Source organism: Dromiciops gliroides, chromosome 5 (assembly GCF_019393635.1).
Source record: "Dromiciops gliroides isolate mDroGli1 chromosome 5, mDroGli1.pri, whole genome shotgun sequence".
Taxonomy (NCBI): Eukaryota; Metazoa; Chordata; class Mammalia; order Microbiotheria; family Microbiotheriidae; genus Dromiciops; species Dromiciops gliroides.
Genome location: NC_057865.1, coordinates 10,158,912 through 10,177,786, shown reverse-complemented (window position 1 = coordinate 10,177,786; position 18,875 = coordinate 10,158,912). Strand labels below are relative to the sequence as shown.

Sequence of the window (18,875 nt, the reverse complement as noted above, 5' to 3'; positions counted from 1 at the left end):
CTGTTTGATGAAACACAGGCAGGCCCCTCTAGCTTGGTCCCCATCTGGTCCTTCTGTCATTCCTTCTTGACAACGAGTCTGATGACCACCTATGACGAGGTCTCTAGTTAACTTCTAAAGAAAGAAACCCTACCCTCAGTTCTACAGCATCTGGGAATCTCAACAGCCCAGAACACTGACCAGTAGACAATCTGCAGAACTCCTGTGGAAGAATCAAGGGGATTGTTTGAAACTTTGCAGTGTTCTTAGTTCTTATATCCAAGTATTTAAACTAGAAATAATTTTTCAAACCCATCAAAACAGAAGCATTTTCTTTTTCTTTCTTTCTTTCTTTTTTTTTGGGGGGGGGGGCAATTGGGGTTAAGTGACTTGCCCAGGGTCACAAAGCTAGTAAGTGTCTGAGGCTGGATTTGAATTTAGGTCCTCCTGAATCCAGGGCTGGTGCTCTATCCACTGAGCCACCTAGCTGCCCCCAAACTGCAGCATTTTCAATAGTACCATTCCATATTGTTCTGTAGAAAGGACTATTCTGTAATATATAGGTATTCAGTGTACATGGACAGATAGGAAAGAAGCTTCTTGAGGAAAGTGATTGGGGGTTGGCTCCACTGAGATATGGTAGGCTAGTACACCACATCAGAGGCCTGAAGGGCAGCAAAAGTGGCCCCAGGAAAGAACTATTTCATGTCTTCAAATACATCCCCTCACCAGGACAAAGCCTTATTTGTCCCTCCCTGGTTATAGCCATTTACTGAGGAACCTGCCAGCTGCATATACAGGAGAGTTATTTCCAATATTAAAAGACACTATAATGGGTAAAAGAAAAAAAAACAATTCTAAAGATCCTCGCCCAAAGAAATGCTAAAGCAATTTAAAAAACCATTTCAGCTCCAAATATCATTCAAAATCTTTTCTACCATCAATGCTTCCTAATCCTACCGTAGCATCTTTACATGCAGGGAAGCATGCAATTGTGTTTTTTGCCTATTTTTCCAGTATTTCATATTTTGGTGATATTCACCTTAACCACCTTCAGGGGCTTGACACTGGACTTTGGGTCTTTAGCTAAATATAACCTTTGAGGATCCATTGGGATACAAAATCTCTCTGTGTTGCAGGTCTCTTTTTAAGCTAGGAGTCCGCATCCACTGCACAATGGCTAAACAAGGCACGATAAGGGAACCTAACAGAAGGGGACTGCAGTTCATGCAACAGAGAACAATAAGATGAACCCAGAGAAGCATGGAAAGGTAACAGAACTAAGAAAACAGAAAATAACTAGAAGCAGAATAACAGAAGACACAACTGACTCAACAGGATACATTGAAAAAATTCAAACAGAATGTCACAACAATAGAATGACTCAATTTGGCTTCAAAAAAAAAAAAAGAGATAAGACTCTCCACCTCCCCTCTTGACTTCTTTGATCAAAACTAAGCCACATATTTTTAAATTATCTGATATTATATGCATACCAGATGATTTTAAATTATGTGGCTTAGTTTTGGTCATTTCCCCCTTTTAAAATTCTTTGTTACATGGGATTTTTCTCTGGGACTAGGAGAAAGTAAGGATATAGTAGGAAATAAACGTGGTTTTTAAAAAGATAGTAAAAATGTATGTAAAATGAGTAGAAAAATAACAGCAACTCACATTTATATGGGGCTTTAAACTTTACAAAAAGCTTTTCAAGTATTATCTCACTTGATCCTCACAACAACCCATTTTAAAGACTCAGAGAATGAGACAAATAAAGGTTAAGTGACTTAAGCAGGGTCACAGGGCCAGTGTCTGGGCAGGAACTGAACTCAAGTATTCCTGAATTAGAAACAGACAAGGCACCCTCAGAGCAAAGCTGTCATCAGGAACAAGAAGTAGCCTCAAAAACCCAGGCTTTGGGAAAGAGTAAGAAATGAACATAAATGGAGGGTATATTCCCGGCCCCCCTCCCCCAAGCTGGAGATCTCAGATTCCTTTGTTGCAAATTGGTTCTCTCTTGCAAGAGAGAATTGTAATGGGCCAGCTAGGTGGTGCAGTGGATAAAGCACTGGCCCTGGATTCAGGAAGACCTGAGTTCAAATTCAGCCTCAGATACTTGACCTGTGTGGCCCTGAGCAAGTCACTTAACTCTCACTGCCCTGAAAAAAAAAAAAAAGTGAACGCTGGAGGCATAGCATCTCTGGACTCCAGCTTTGCCTGAAGATACTTATGCCTCAATCCTGGCCAAAATTAACAAAATGATTCAATTTCAGGAGTTCAAGAAGGGCAGAGACTCATTGTCATAACTTATTGACTTGGAAAAGCAAAAAAAAAAAAAAAGAGAGAGAAAAGGTAAATTATTCTGAACACTTAAGTATCAAGGTCACTCTTGAGCCAGCATCTAGCAAGGGTTCGAAACATAACAAGTTGTCTATGGGTTTATTATGCCCACATTGAACATCTCTTAAGATCATAGGTGCTTAATATCATGTTAGCAAAATATAGGTTTACATGAGTACCATTTCTATTCTCACCCCCAACCTATCATATGGCCCAGTGCCATCCTTTTCCCCCATTGTTATGCTAAGGACTGTTTGTATGACCTTTGGTCAGTCACAACTTCACTAGGCCTCAGATTCTTATCTATAAAACCAGGAGGTTGGGCTGAATGGTCTCTGAGAGGCCTTCTAGATTTAATAACTGCAAGCAAGTCAAAAGGAGGCCTTTTTTTATTAAAAAAATGTGGATCAGTTCATGTAAGTCTTGTCATATCTTTTTGAAATCTATTTCTTTTTTTTCTTACATAGGGAAGTGAGCAGAACTAAAAAAATGATTTCTACTATAATACCAAAATTATAAAAGTGAACAGTTTTGAGGCACATATGAATTCCATCAGGAAGCAGTGTGACTGAATAGATGGAGTTTAAAAAAAAAACCAAAAAGACATGGAAAGAATTAAATGAACTGATGCACAATGAAGTGAGTAGAACCAGGAGAATAATTTGTATTATTTCATCAATGTTATAAAAATGAATAATTTTAGGATTTTTATAAATTGATAAGTGAAATTAGCAGAACAAATTATACAATAACAATATACTAAAGACAAACAACTTTGAAATCTATAAGTACCTTGATGAATAACATGAACATTCATGATTTTTTAAAAGACCAATGATAAAATATTCACTCCACCTCCTGTCAGAGAGATGGTGGAGTTAAGAATACAAAATGAGGCATATATATTTCTGTATGAAGCCAATAAAGATATTTATTTTGCTTCTCTATGCAATATTCTTACAAAGAATTTGTTTTTTTTTTCTTTTTTCCCAATGAGGTAGGAGAGGAGATGGAGAGAAAATAGATTCCTATTTATTAAAAAAAAAAAAGTTTAATGGAAGTGAAGGAATAGAGAAGTCAAATAATGCAAAAAAAAAGTTTCTTTAATATGTTGTATTAGTTCAGCAAACTCTTCTTCATTTCTTCAAAGTTTATTTTAAGGGATAGCTCTCGGAGTGGTATGGGGGAAAGAATATGGTGAAAATATAATCAATGTAAAAACTACATATGTGTGTATATATACATGCATTAATATATGTATAAATATATACATATACATTAATTACATGTTTAAATATTCATATATTTACATAGAATGTATTCTACATTACATATGATGTTGTGTGTATATGTATATTATGCATGTGCACATATGTGTATATTATACATGTGTGAATATATCGCATATACATATATAAAAGGTTTAAAGGGGGAAAAAAGAAAGTGAGGAAACCAAGGTCAGAACTGAACAGTGGTATTCACTGATATCCTGCAGCAAATGATAAAGAGACGTGAATGCACTGCTTATTCCTTCTCTTATTCTGTGAATTGTATCAGAACTGATCCATCATTGTCAGTTCTCTTGCCTAACCTCCTCCCAGAGGCATTTTACTGCTACTAGTATCTTAGCTATCCTGTCTGTCCTGAACATCTCAGTCCAGCTCAATTACCAATAACCTTTCAGGAAACTTCTCTGAGGACTTTGTCTTCTCCATGGGTCATTCTTAACAGAGCTGTTACTGTATCAGGCATTTCCCCAGTGTTACTCTTACCACAAACATCCCACACTACTCGGTCTTCTCTTTCCCTGTCCTCTCTCAGTTCAAACCAGGGTTTGAATAAGGGGCCAAGGATACAAAGACTCTATAAAAGAATAAAGGCCGGGGCGGGGGGGGGGGGGGTGAGGAAGGGAAAGAGAGAAACAGGGTAAAAAAAAATATATATGTACTATTTTAAATGATGCTTCTAAACCCTAGTTGCCCTTCTCCAAATAATATTAGAACTTCAAGCTCTAAAAACCGCCAACATATTCTATTGTATTTCTTTGTATACCCAACACTTAGCACAGTGCTTGGCATATAATAAGTATTTAATAAATGTATGCTGATTGGCTGACTGCAGCACTGCTACTGATGGGGAGGAGAAATGGGTCCTGGATTCCCCATCAATGGATGCATGTGGAGTTTCATGGCTGAATCTGAGACATTTCATGTATGTTGATAATCTTTAATCTGATCTGCATACCAACTACTTGTAAAGAATTTATGATAATTTGTTTTAACAGAAGAATTGGGAGGAAATAGGGGGCTGAAAATAGGGCAACCCATCTGAATGTAGAGCTCCGATGATGGAAGATCTTGCCAAAATGTTTCCCCCCATTTGCGACCCCCAGTATAATAGGACTTTGTCCTTGAGATGCTAATTAGTTTTGTAATAACAGGAAGCTATAAATATGCTGAAAGATTAAACACATAGTGAAATAAACCCATAATGACCCAAGTGAAAAGCCTGAAGAAATAACAGCAATTACCATACGAGCCCCCACCCCCATCTCCCTTCTCCACACTTGGCCTGGATGCTTGTGTACCCAAAGCAACGCCCTGTTCCTAGAAGGATGGGTGGGGGTCCCAGGTTACAAATGACCCCATACTTAGCCCTCCCCACCAAGCTCTAATTTCAAAGGGAGAAAACGTGGAAAGGCTCATGAATCACAGAGATGGGAAGCCAGACTGGTAAAAGAGAAGGGTGGAAACGAACACTGACCTTCCTCTGTGGCTAACAGAGACCCGAAAGATAACTGCTGCATGTGTCAGGTGCCCATCGCAGAGCAGCCATTAAAATAGAGAGACAAGTGTGCATCTGCAATGACGAAAACTGTGAATTTGATGCCAACTGAGTAAAAAATAAATATCCAGCACTTCATAAAGCTAGGTAAGAAAGTTACCTAGAAAGCCAAGGGCTCATGCAAATAAAATGAGCTGCCTGAGAGTAAGCTGAATGGGAAAGTAGAAGATGAGACTGAATGGGAGGGTTATGTTATTGAAAATCATAGCCTTAGAAAAATCACTCTGACCAAGTATCTTGTTTGGAGAACAAAGCACATCAGGCCTTTGAGGTTTATTTTGTTATGTATTCAACAAAGGAATGCACCTCTAATAAATTCTTTTAGTGGGTAAAAAGGACTGACCTGGTTGTGCTGGGGAGCTCATAGTGGACAATCAGAAGATGCTGTGACCCAGTCAAATCAGGATCCCGAGGCCCTCAGTTGGTGATGTCTTGGTTATGGCTAGTGAGCAGAGAAGACGATACCTAAAGAGTTGGGAAAAGAAAAGGACTTAAAATGCTTACATAAGTTTTAGCCATTATCATTTATTATTTTTGAAGATATAATAAATAAGGATGAATACACCCTCTCCATACTTCAGTAGTCCCAGCCTTCCAAATATATTTATCACATTCTTGCTGGCTGAAAAACTGATTTCTGCTTAAAAATTGTGCAGAAGAAAGTTAATGTATTACTGTTGCTGCTTACCTTTAAGGACCTGAGAGAGGAAACATAATGGGAGGATCGAATTTAATTTTTTTAACAATGCTTTGTTTTTAAATCATCTTCATTTTCCAGTATAGCCTTACCTTCTCCCATACCCTGAAAATTATTTCTTATAATAAAGAATTTTTTTAAATAGTCTAGAAAAGCTAATCACTAAAGTAACACATTATAACAGCTTATGCATTGTTCTATACCCTCACTCCCCTACCTTACAAAGAAGTTCTCATATTTATTCTTTGGTACTTAGCTTTGTCATTATAGTCACAGAATCTAATCTTGATTTTTTTTTTTACTACTACAAAAAGTACTGCTACAAATATTTTAATATATATGGAGCTATCATTTTTTGTTAGTCATCTCCTTAAGATGTATGCTTAGCTATGAAAATCTCTGGGTCAAAGGGTATATGGATTCGTAGTGACTTTATTTGCATAACTCCAAATTACTTTCCAGATTCAGGGCACTCATTCAGAACTCCACAGGTACATCAGCATAGCTGTCTTTTCACAAGCTCCGACACTGACCCTTCCCAACTCTGCCTTGTGCTGGGTGAGAGTGAAATCTCAGGATTCTTTTGATTAGTATTTCTATTATTAGTGATTTGGAGTATTCTTTAAATTATACTAATAGTTTGCAATTCTTTTGAAAAATTTTTGTTCATATCCTGTGATCACTTTTCCATTGGGAAATTTACTTTTGGCCTCATATATTTGTTAACTGTCTATATATCAGATACTTAACCTTTATCTGAAAATTTTAATGCAAGTTTTTCCCAGTCAACTACTTCCCTTCTAATTCTAGATATGCTAATTTTGTTTATGCAAAGGCTTTTCAATTTCACATTATCAAAATTAACTATTTTGCTTTTCTAGTTACCTCTAGTTGTCTATCTAGAGCTGTGAAAGTACTTCTCTTCTGATGACTTTATGGAATGATTTTTCATACTAAAATAATATATCCATTTAAAATTTATTATAGAATATTGTCTAGGTTCAATTTCTCCCAGACTGCTTTCTGTTTGTTTTTTTTCTGGTAGTTTTTATCAGGTAAAGAGTTCTTTCCATAGTAATTTTTTTTCCAGTTTATCAAACACAGGGTTACTGATTTCCATTATTTCTGATTCTGTCTTTTCCTAGTCTATTTTACTGTTGTTGTTTTTTAACTATACTAAATGATTTGGATCACTGATGCTCTAGAGGTCAAGAAGTGCTATTCCCCCATCATTTCTACTTTTTCCCCCTTATTTCCCTGAAAGCCTAGATATTTTGTTTTTACAAATGAATTTTATTGCTTTGGCATTGAATTAAAATGGAAAATTAACTTTTAGCAGTGTCTTTATTATATCAGCATAGCCTAACCACGAACACCACATATTACTCCAACAATGAGTTGTTCTTTATTTCTTTAAGAATAATTTTGTAACGTAATTTATACAAGTATTAAGTATACTTTGGAATACTGACTTCCATGTATCTTGTAGTTATTTTCAATGGGATTTCTCTTCATTTTATTGCTTCTTGATTTTGCTATTATGCTATTGGTTTTTGTTAGTACTTTTGGTACCCCATTTTGCTGAAGCTATTAATTGAATAGATTAGTTTCATTGCCCATTACCTAGGGTTTTCTAAAATAGGCTATCATGTCATCATCAATTATGAATTAATTTTGTCACCTCTAGTTTTATGCTTTAATTTTTTTCTCTTCTCATATTGTATTGCTAATATTTCTAGATAAAGATAAGATTTCTATATAAAAATATTACTTTACTCCTATCTTTCCTGGGAAAGCTTCTAATATTTCTTCTTTTGTGTTTTATATATAGTTTATGCTATTAAAAAGATCTCTCCATTCTTATGTTTTATAAGGTTTTTTTTAGCATAAACACTGTACTTTGTCAAAGGCTTTTTCCACATTTATTAATATAATCATAAAGTTTGGGATATTGTTATTTTTAAAGACTATTATGTTGACTATTTTCCTGATACTCAACCTTCTTTGCATTTCTGGTATAAAACCAACTTGGTAATAATGAATTACTTATTGGCTAGATGGCTGTAGTCTATTTGATAGGATTTTATTTAAAAATTTCAGAACTGACATTCCTTAATAATATTTTTCTATCATTCTATATTTTTCTCCTTCCCTTTTTGAGGTATCAAGACTATAATTTTCTCACAAAAATGGATTGCTTTTTCTCTCATTTTTTGAGAAAAACTTGAATATTGGTATTGCTCTTTTCAGATTGAGGAATCCTCAAAGAGGAGGGGAAAAAAATTGATTAGAATTTTCCAGGGAATCCACCAGGGAAGGCATTTTATTCAATTTTTTTTTCAGTAGGTTCACTACAGATAGTTCTATATCCTTTCCAGAGATTGCCTTAAGATCTTTTGTTTCACGAACCTTAAAGCATTATATAAATGCTAGATTTTTTGCATTTACATTGTTATTGCCATTTTATCTGTTCCTGGTTCCACAAATTTCCTCAGGTTATTTTACTAGAAATGCCAGAACTAGAATAAAAATTGATTGAAACAGTACTAATTGGCAGACAAAGGCAGCTTCTGATTCCTAGTATGTAATTTTATCAGTAGAATGTTGCGTATCACTTAGCTTTGTGGAGACAAACATCCCCTGCCTTCTACCACACCAACATGTGGATGGTGTGTGACTCATTTTCCAGCTGGGACCATGAAATGATGTTACTATCTTTGTTCCAATTTGCAAAGCAGGCTATTAATGCCCATTTTCTTTGAGGAAACCAATGTCACTGATTATCCCTCTTATAATTCAAATGTGTTTTTTCCAAAGAGTACTACTAACTTACTAAAAACAAGGTGAGTTTGTCCACTTTGCAGGTACCAACCATCAACCCACAGATGTTCAACATGCATCGAAGGACTAATCAACACACGACACACAACAGATATTACACAGAGAGGGAGTGTGGCATAGTAGACACAATACCAGACATGAGGTCAGAAAGAGAGCAACTGCATGACACTGGCTAAGTTTAATCATAGAAGCATAGGATCTCAGAGCAATAAGAGACCTCAGAAGACATCTTGTATCAAAAAAGAGGGGGCGACTAGGTGGCACAGTGGATAAAGCACCGGCCCTGGATTCAGGAGTACCTAAGTTCAAATCGGGCCTCAGACACTTGACACTTACTGGCTCTGTGACCCTGGGCAAGTCACTTAACCCCCATTGCCCCGCAAAAAAAAAGAAAAAGAAAAGAAAAAAAATCCCACTCCAACATATATAACAGGTGGACATCTGGTTTATTACTTGAAGACTTTTATTGAGATGTTATTTTCCAATTTGAGGCAACTTCAATTATTGAGATTAACATTAATCTGAATTAATGTTAATAATTTTCCCTGAAATCAAACCTAAATTTGACCTCTGCAATTTTCAACCACTATTCCCTATTCTTCCCTCTGGGATCAAATGGAATAAGTCTATTCTCTCTTCTTTCAGTCTTTCAAGGATTTAATAATAGCTACCATAGGTGACACACAGTGGACAGAATGCTGGAGGCTGGAGTAAAAAAGACCTGAGTTCAAATTTAGGCTCAGATACTTAATAGCTGTGTGACCTTGGGCAAGTCACTTCCCCTCTATTTAACTCAGTTTCCTTAACTGTGGAGGGGGAGTTAATAATAACACCTGCCTCATAGTCTTGTTGTGAGGACCAAATGAGATATCTGTAAAAGCACTGAGCAAAGTGCTTACACATAGTAGGTGCTGAAAATGCTTATTCCCTTCCCTTTCCTTCCCCTCCCTGCTCCTTTCCTCTAGAGAAAAAACACCAGTTTATTCCACCGGTTTTTATATGGTAGGAATTTAAGAGATCCTTCCCCCATTTGGTTTCTCTCCAACTTTTCCATCTCTTCCACTTTGCCTCTGTTATCTATTAGATCTTATCCAGGAAGGTCGCAGACAGGTTGAGATCTGTTGGTGACAGGAACGCCAACACTGGAAGTTCTCCATATTGAGGAAATCACCACTTTATCAACATTCATTTTTGGAAGATTTTGAGTTTTAAAGTTTTCTTCTTCCTTCCCTTCCTTCCTCCCTCCCCAAGACAGCAAGCAATCTAACACAGTACAATCATAATAAACATTTCCACATTAGTCATGCTATCACAACATTTTTTACGTATTAGTAAACTAAGAAACAATATCTGTTCCCAATCTATAGATGAGAAAACTAAGGACATGATAATAATAGTGTGGTTTAAATTTTTGTGGCTAAGGTCAATAACAAGAGAGGTAATAAGCCCTCTGACACCAGGTCTGATGATCTCCTTGCAGTTTCACAATGGCTTTCCACAATAAGACTGACATATTTGTGAATATATTAAGAACATTGCTATTCATTCAAATTCAGCATCTACTATATCAGGAACTATGTTACTTATTGGGAACAGAAAGACAAAAATGAATCAGTCCCTGCCCTCAAGAAGCTTGCATTCTTCTGGAAGAAAACAATCCATATACAGATTAGTAAATATAACATTCAAAATATCATTTGAGGGGGTGGCTAGGTGGCACAGTGGATAAAGCACCCACCCTGGATTCAGGAGGACCTGAGTTCAAATCTGGCCTCAGACACTTGACACTTCTAGCTGTGTGACCCTGGGCAAGTCACTTAAACCCCAAATGCCCCACAAAAAAAAATAGAAGGAAAAAATCATTTGAGGATACGCAAATAACTTGGGGAATCAGGAAAAGCCTCTCTGAGTTGAAGAGAACTTTGAGGTGAGAATTGAAGAGAGCTGAGGATCCAAGAGGTAGAGATGAAAGAGAACACACCAAGTATGATGGTAACTCTGTTTGAAGGTATAGAGAGAGAAGATGGAATGTCGTGTTTAGGACACAAGGAGACTAGTCTGGCTGTGGCCTCCTCAGCTTGAAAGGTGTTTATACCATCATGCCCCAGCAGCCTTCTCACCCCAAAAGATGCCCTCCATTCTAAGGCCCCTTCCCTTGATGAGTCAGTTCTTTCCAGTTCATTCTTAAGAAGTTTGATTTATTTGTTATATTTTCACATCACAAACATTTCTAGATTACACTCCTCCATGAAAGGCTTCTTATAACAAAGTCAAAACAATTAAAGCAAAACAATACTGTGACTTTATCTGAAAGTGCATGCAACACTGCATATCTGTAGTGTACACCCAACCTCTCTATGCTTTAAAATTTTTTAATTAGCATAAATCGATTTCCTCTCATCCTTCACCTGACTAGAAAAAAGAGAAAATGAAAACATTTTTTAAAAAAAGAAACACGTATAGTCAAGCAAAGCAAATTCCCTCATTGGCTATACATACACACATACATATACGTATTTACTACATACAAAGTTGTCTCTAGGTATACATGTATGTGTATGTGTTACCTCTCGGTCAGGAGGTGAATAACATGTTTCATCATTAGTCCAATAGAATCAATGGTCATTATATTGATCATAGTTCTTAGAGATTTCAAAATTGTTTCTCTTTTCAGTATTGTTAGTATATATTTTTTCTCCTGGCTTTATTCATTTCATACCTGATCAGTTTATAAAAATCCCAAAGTTTTCATTTTTATAATATTAATGTTATAGTATCGGTTCTTCTCTTGGTTCTGCTCACTTCACTCTGAGTCATTAAAATCATCTATCTTCTTCATTTCTTACATTACCATATTATTCCATCACACTCATACACATCCCAGTTTGTACAGCCATTCCCCAATTGATGGGCATCCCCTCAATTTCCAGTTAATTTTTTGACCACAAAAGAGAGCTGCTATATTTATTTTATATACAGAAAGGACATTTTCCTCTTTCTTTGATTTCATTAGATTAAGCCCAGCAATGGTATAGCTGGGTTGAAGGGTTTGTACCATGTAGTAATTTTTTGTTTATAATTCCAAATTGCTTCCTAGAATGTTTCTCTGGCTTATTTTACAGATGAGGAAACTGAGACAAGCAAAGTTAAGTGACTTTGCCAGTGTTACACAGCTAGTAAGTATCTAAGACCACATTTGCACCCAGGAAGATGCATCTTCTTTACTCCAGGAATAGAATTCTATCCATTGCACCATCTAGCTGCCCCCCAAAATTTCCCATCAGTTTTTATCAACTAGTGAGTCTTTATCTCAGTAGCTGTGGGTGTTGTGTTTATCAAATACTAAGGTATTAAATACATTTGCTTCTATATGTTAATCTGTTCCAATGATCAATCTGTTTTCTGGTATAATTTAAGATCTGGAAGTATGAAGCCCACTTTGTTCCTATTTATTGTCATTATTTTCCTTGAGATTCTTGAACTTTTGAACATACAAATAAATTTCATTATTTTTTTCTAGTTCTAGTTGAGAAAATAATTATTAATAATGAATTCCTTGGGGACCTAGGGACCCGGTTTTAGTTGGCTTTCCCTCCTCCTCACACCAGAAAAGTTCAATTCTTAGAAGGAAGTCTTAATCCTGTTCAGGGTCAGCCCAGTATACAATAGGAATGGAGATAGACTCTTCTGTCTAGCTCAGCGAACTGATAGGATTACACCACACCTATCTGGACTTTGCCTTTGTCCCTCAGGGGGTCCATGAGGTTATGACAGAGTTCATTTTAATTTGGACCACCCTCAGACCACGTAAACCAATGGAATTGAATGATGCTAGCCAATGACCTTTGATCAATGTATAGTGACCCACCTCTATCATAAGAGGATAAAAGCTAAGACCAGGAGTTGGGCACCATCTTGGCATCATCTTGGTGCTCTTGTCTTCCTGGACCCACTGTCACTTGGTATGTGATTTTAGGACAGGGTAGGTTTGTAGGTCATGTTGTCTCTCTCTAAAAGACTGAGGCTTTTCTGTTTGTGTTAACTGCCACGTGGTCAATTCTTTACTAATATTTAATATATAATATTAATAATAAAGAACTACTGCCAAAATGGGTGCAATAGCCATTATTATATAAGTAGCCATTAATATGTAAGTAATGATAATTTTAGAAATTAGATACAAATAAGTAGTAGAAATAATTTAGAAAACCCAGCCTAGGGGCAGCTAGGTGGCGCAGTGGATAGAGCAACAGCCCTGGAGTCGGGAGTACCTGAGTTCAAATCTGGTCTCAGACAATTAACACTTACTAGCTGTGTGACCCTGTGCTAAGCACTTAACCCCGATTTCTTCACTAAAAAAGAAAAAAAGAGGGGCAGCTAGATGGCGCAGTGGATGGAGCACTGGCTCTGGAGTCAGGAGTACCTGAGTTCAAATCCGACCTCAGACACTTAACACTTACTAGCTGTGTGACCCTGGGCAAGTCACTTAACCCCAATTGCCTCGCTAAAAAAAAAAAAACTAAAAAAAAAAAAAACTAAAAAAAAAAAAAAGAAAAAAAAAAAAAGAAAAAGAAAAAAAGAAAAAGAAAACCCAGCCTAGCCACAAATAATTTAGCTAACAAACCTACAGAGTAATTTCTTTTTAATTTCTATGGCTTTGAATAAGTAAGTTAACTTAAGAAGTCTTGTTATTTTCATTATATTGAACTGTCCTACACATCAACGATAGTTTTCTAATCATTTGGGACTATTTCCATAACTAATAGTTTGTAGTTCTATTTGAATAGTTCTCATGTAGATCTTAGTAGGTAGATTTTTAAGTACATTCTAGATTGTATAATTTTAAATGGATTTTTGTCTCTTTCTGGTAGGTTTTATGGGCATTAAATAGAAATTCTCATGATTCATTATTTATATTCAATAAATGTGTTGAAATTATTGTTTCACTTAATTTTTACTTGACTTCTTAGGGTATCATAAGTATATCATTGTGTCATCTGCAAAAAAAAAAAAGTGGTAATTTTTTTTTCTTTACCTATGCTTATTTCCTTAATTTTTTTCCCCCTTGGGTTGGTGCCACACCCAACATTTCTAGTACTATGCTAAATAGCAGTGGCAACAATGGACATTCTTGTTTCACCTCCGATTTTATGAAAAAGGATTCTAATTTATTTGTGTTACATATAATATAGCTGAAGGTATATGGTAGTTTTAGATATATACTATCTACCATTTTTTAACAGATCCATGTATTCTTGTATTTTCCAGGTTTTTATTTTTAAACAAAAATGGATGTCATTTTATCAAAAGCCTTTTCTACCTACATTGCTATAATCTTGATACCTTTATTAATTTTGTTAATAATATTGTTAAGTTTGTAGTTTTACTAATACTAAACCAAACCTGTATATTTTGACATAAACCCAGTTTAGTCATGAAATATAATCTTTGTCATGTTATTCTGGCTTTTAAAAAATGTTTTATTTAAAATTTTAAAATCTGTCATCATTAGGGATATCTATAGTGGGTTTTAAAATTTTTTGATTCCCCTTAGTTTGTGCATCAAAGCTGTATCATTAAAAAAAATAATTGGTGAGCTCCTTTCTTCTGATATTTTTGCAAATCTTTTATGTAATATTGGAATTAATTATTCTTTGAATATTTGATAGACTTAAGTTGTAGTTCTGGGGGGTTTTCCCCCTTTGAAGTTTATTAATGGCCTGTTCAATTTCTTCTTCTATTTTTGTTCTGTTTATTTTGATATTTTATATTTGTATGAATATTTATTTGTTTATTTTAAGATGTTGACTTCATTAGCATATGGTTAGGCAAACTTAGTCGAAACAATGCTCTTTATTTTTTCATGTTGTGAATTTAGCTTTTCAATTTTTAGTACTTATAATTCGGCTTTCCTAAACCTACTTCATTAAATTAACTAATGCTTGATCCTCCCCCCTTCCCCCCAAAATTTAAAATTTCTCATTTTATTTATTAATTCAATGGCTTTTTTGTGGTGTTGGGGGGTTTTTTGGCTTTATTTTTCTTAATCTCTTCCTTGTTTTGGGGAAGTTCTATTTTGGTGTTTAACTTTTTTCCTTTCTTTTTTCCTTTTTCTTTGTTTCTTTGTTTTTGTTTTTTGGGTTTTGTTGTTTTGTTTTGTTTTGTTTTGTTTTGCAGAGCAATGAGGGTTAAGTAACTTGTTCACAGTCACACAACTAGTAAATCTGAGGTCACATTTGAACTCAGGTCCTTCTGAATCCAGGGCCTGTGCTTTATCTACTCTGCCAGCTAGCTGCCCCCATGAGTTTTTAGTACTTTAAAATTCATTTTTAATTTATTGATCTGTTCTTTCTTTTTTATTTAAAAAAAGGTGTTTGTGGATGAAAAGTTTGCCTAAGGATTGCTCTGGTTGCAATCTCAAAATTTGGTATGTAATCTCCTTGTTGTCATTATCTTCAATGAAATTATTTATCATTTATATGGATTGTTTCTTGACCCAGTTCTTAAGGATTAAGGTATTTAGGCTCTAACTGATTTTAATATTTTTAGTGGCCCTTTAATATCATTTTATTGCCTTGCGGTCAGTAAAAATTGGGTATAATATCTCTGTATTTGTTCGTGAAGATTTTTTTTTTATCCTAATACATGATCAGTTTTTTGTAAAGGTGTCATGCATAGCTGACACATTCCTTTGTATTTCCATTTGGTTGTCAATATTCTATTTTATCTTTTTTTCCCCTAAAATTCTATTCAGGTCCTTAAATGTTTTCTTTTTATTTTTAGTTAGCTTTATCTCAGAGTAGTAGGGATTAGTTAAAATGCCCTAGCATTATATATAGATTTACTGTCTTTCTCCATGTAATCCCTTTAGTTTTTCCTTTAAGTATTTAGAAGCTATGCCATTCTGTGCATATATGTATTATACGCATATGTTTGTGTGTGTGAATATTGAAATCATTTCAATATCTATTACCTTTCAGCAAAATGCAGTTCCCCTCTTTTTCTCTTCTAATTAAATTTATTTTTGATAGTACCTTGTCTGAAATGATAATTACTATTGCTGGGGTTTGGGGGTCAACTGCAGCATGATAGATTTTCTTGCAGCCCTTAACATAAAAGATCTCACAGAGATTTCACTACAACCCTTTGACACAGGCATGACAGAGGTTAGCCCTATTTAGCAGATGAAGGAAGGAATGATTAGAAAGGGTGACTTGTTCAGAGTAATACAGCTAATAAAGGCTAAAGCAAAATTTGAACCCACTTCTTTCCCATTTCAAGTCCAATGCAATATGGGCTTGGTCCGATTACCTTAATGAGCACAGAAAATGGAGGCTCTCCCATGGAATGTAGGGTAGTAGTGCCTTCCTCACTGGGACTACCTTCTATCAAGTCAGTATTTGTGTATGTAGCATCATCTATACCAAATGCTAGTTCATTGGGCACAGGGCCCTGTCTTTATATCCCCTGCCCTGTCATACTGGGCACACAGTAGTTGCTTAATAAATGGTTCTCAATTGATTGTGAGAGAGGATCGATTTGATATATTGTCTTTGTATCACAAGGCTCAAGCACAGTGTCTTGTACATGGTAGGGATTTAAAATGCATATTAAACTGGGACATAGAGACTAATCATTTATCAGAGCTAGAAATCTTCACAAGAGAATGATCCAGTTTTTCTACAAAATCACCTCAAAACACTTCCCAAGGACCTTTAGTTGTCCTCCTCTTTATCTGTCTGTGTCCTGCATCTCATCTCCAAGCCAAAAGAAAAAAATTGGACCCAGAAGTTCTTTCCTATTGGACACCTCAAACTTCAGATGAGGAAACTAAGGGTTAGAAAGGATGTGACTTGTCTAGGGTGATAGCTAATAAATCCTAATGAGGGATTTGAACCAACATCTTCCCAATTTTAAGTCCTGTGCAACGCAGAGAAGTCAGATTAACCCACTGATCTCCTCCAGCACAAAATCTACTATCTTTGTATCTGACAGAAAGTGCAGGTTAAATTGTAAACATCTCAAACTCAACATACCCCAAACTGAATGCATTATCTTCCCCTCTCCAAGCTCAGTCTCTTCCTAACTTCTCTAAGTAGGGCATCACCATCTTCCCAATCACCTAGGTGATTGACTCACAACCTAGGTTTCATTCTCAATACTTCACTCCCACTCACTCCCTCCATCCAATCTGTTGCTGCATCCTATCCATTTTATCTTCATGACATCTCTCATTTATACTCCCTTCTCTCCTCTGACACTGTCACCATCCTGGTGCAGGGGCCATCGTCTCAACCCTAGGTGACAGTAGCATTCTGGGAGGTTTCTCTGCCTCAGGTCTCTCTCTTCAGTCGATCCTCCAATTGGCTATCAAATCAACCATCTTAAAGCAGAGTTCTGATCACAGCTCCCAACCCTGCTTCATTTCAATCCAATTCACATGCAAGTCAAGACATCCCCCATGATGCCATTGGTCCTCTTCGAAAACTGTTCTTATTCTCTCCGGCTCAAATATAAAGTCCTCATTGCAGCTTGGAAAGCTCTCAATTATCTGGTCCTTTCCTACCTCCCCCATCTTCTTACACAGGACTCCCCACCACATACTTTGGGATCGAGTGACATCATCCTCCACCCTGTTCCTCATACAAGACGCTCTATCTCTGCCTCTGGGCATTGTCACTGACTGTCCTCCTTGCCTGGAATTTGCTCCTTCCTACTCTCCCTCTCATCATGTCCCGGCTTCCTCCAGGTCCCAGCCAAAGTCCCACCTCTTGCAAGAACTCCCCCCACCCCCACCTTTAGTCCAGCGCCTTCCCTGTGCTGGCCACCTCTAACTTGTTCTCTGTGTGTCTCCTTTGAATGTGGTTTCCCCATTAGACTCCTGGAGAACAGAGATGATTGTTAGTGCTTAACACAGAATCTGGCACAACAAACACAGTTTGTTGACTTGACTCTCCCTATTTAAATACAAAACTTGCACATGAAGCTGCTATTCCCAGGGCTCAACACCAGGAAAGCCTGTGTTTCTCTGAGTTACCGGAATGGGCCTGGCTCTGGTGGAGGATGTGTGCCACGTGAGACAACCGCAAAGAAGGGAGCCCCACGATTCCTTCCCCCCCCCCCTCCTTCCCCAATGCCAGTAGGAGGGAACTGAGCAAAGGGGGAATTGCCTGAGAAGTAAAAAAGGAAACCAAGCCCCCTCAGCCATGAATCATTAATATAACAGAAGTGAGAACAAGAGAGAGATGTCGGGAACATGGCCAAGAGAACAGCAGAGATGGGGAAAGGCTGCAAACTTTATGTGCAAAGACAGGTAATGGAGGGGAGCTCAGAACTGCTTGAGCTCAGAGCTACAAGGTCACCCTCGGAACGGTCCCATCACAGCTGAACCAGACTCGTACATGCCCAGCAAAGAGGCCAATCAGCTTCTGGTGGGATACCATCAGGAAAGCCAGAAACTCCTGGATGGAGACCTGAGAAGCCAGCAAGGTCAATCCTCTCCTTTTACAGATGAGGAAACTTGAGGGCAAGGGAGGTTGTGACTGGCCCAGGGTCACATAGGAGCAGCCTCCTCCTCTGCTGGATAGCTCTACACTGGGAGTGTTCCCCTCCATCAATCCTAAACCATCCTCTGGGCAACTTCCCAGCCCTTCATTCTTGTTCTGTCCTCTGGAGTCAAACAGAACCACACAGGTCCCTTAGACGAATGGCGGTCGTTTGAGAACTTGAACACAGTGAGTCTGGAACTCCTACATGTGCTCTCCTTAGCCTTTATCACACCCCATCCCCAGAGGCACTGGGGAGATGCAGGATGGGCAGAAATAGGAAGCAAAAGGAGTAATCTTTATTGAATGCTTACTATGTGCCAGGCAGTGGGCTAAATGCTTTACAAATATCCTCTATATTTATATATATAATATATGCATGTGTGTATACATATACATACATGCACACTTACATGTGCACACTGTAACGATTGGAATAACGCCACCTGCTGGATACTTACTGTAGAGGAGTTCTGCCCATGAAGGGAAGGTCTTTGAGGGCAAGACCAGGAGTCAGGAAGTGACGCGAGCTAGTGGGAGGAGGAAGGAAGAGACTGGCGCTCAGTCTCGCTCTGCTTTCCTGAGGACGCTGGTGGAGAGCGGAGCTAGAAATGTGCTCTCCCTTTAAT

The 18,875-nt window shown here is 37.1% G+C and overlaps 1 protein-coding gene across 2 annotated transcripts in view; it reads right to left on the bottom strand.

Moving 5' to 3' along the window:
- Positions 1-18,875, bottom strand: part of HDAC9 (histone deacetylase 9) — an 895,346-nt gene that overhangs the window by 803,882 nt on the left and 72,589 nt on the right. For both annotated transcript variants that reach the window (XM_043966016.1, XM_043966014.1), the window contains exon 2: positions 5,507-5,628. In XM_043966016.1, coding sequence (XP_043821951.1) covers positions 5,507-5,528 — 22 coding nt within the window. In that variant the 5' untranslated portion in view covers positions 5,529-5,628. The remainder of the gene's footprint in view (positions 1-5,506; positions 5,629-18,875) is intronic.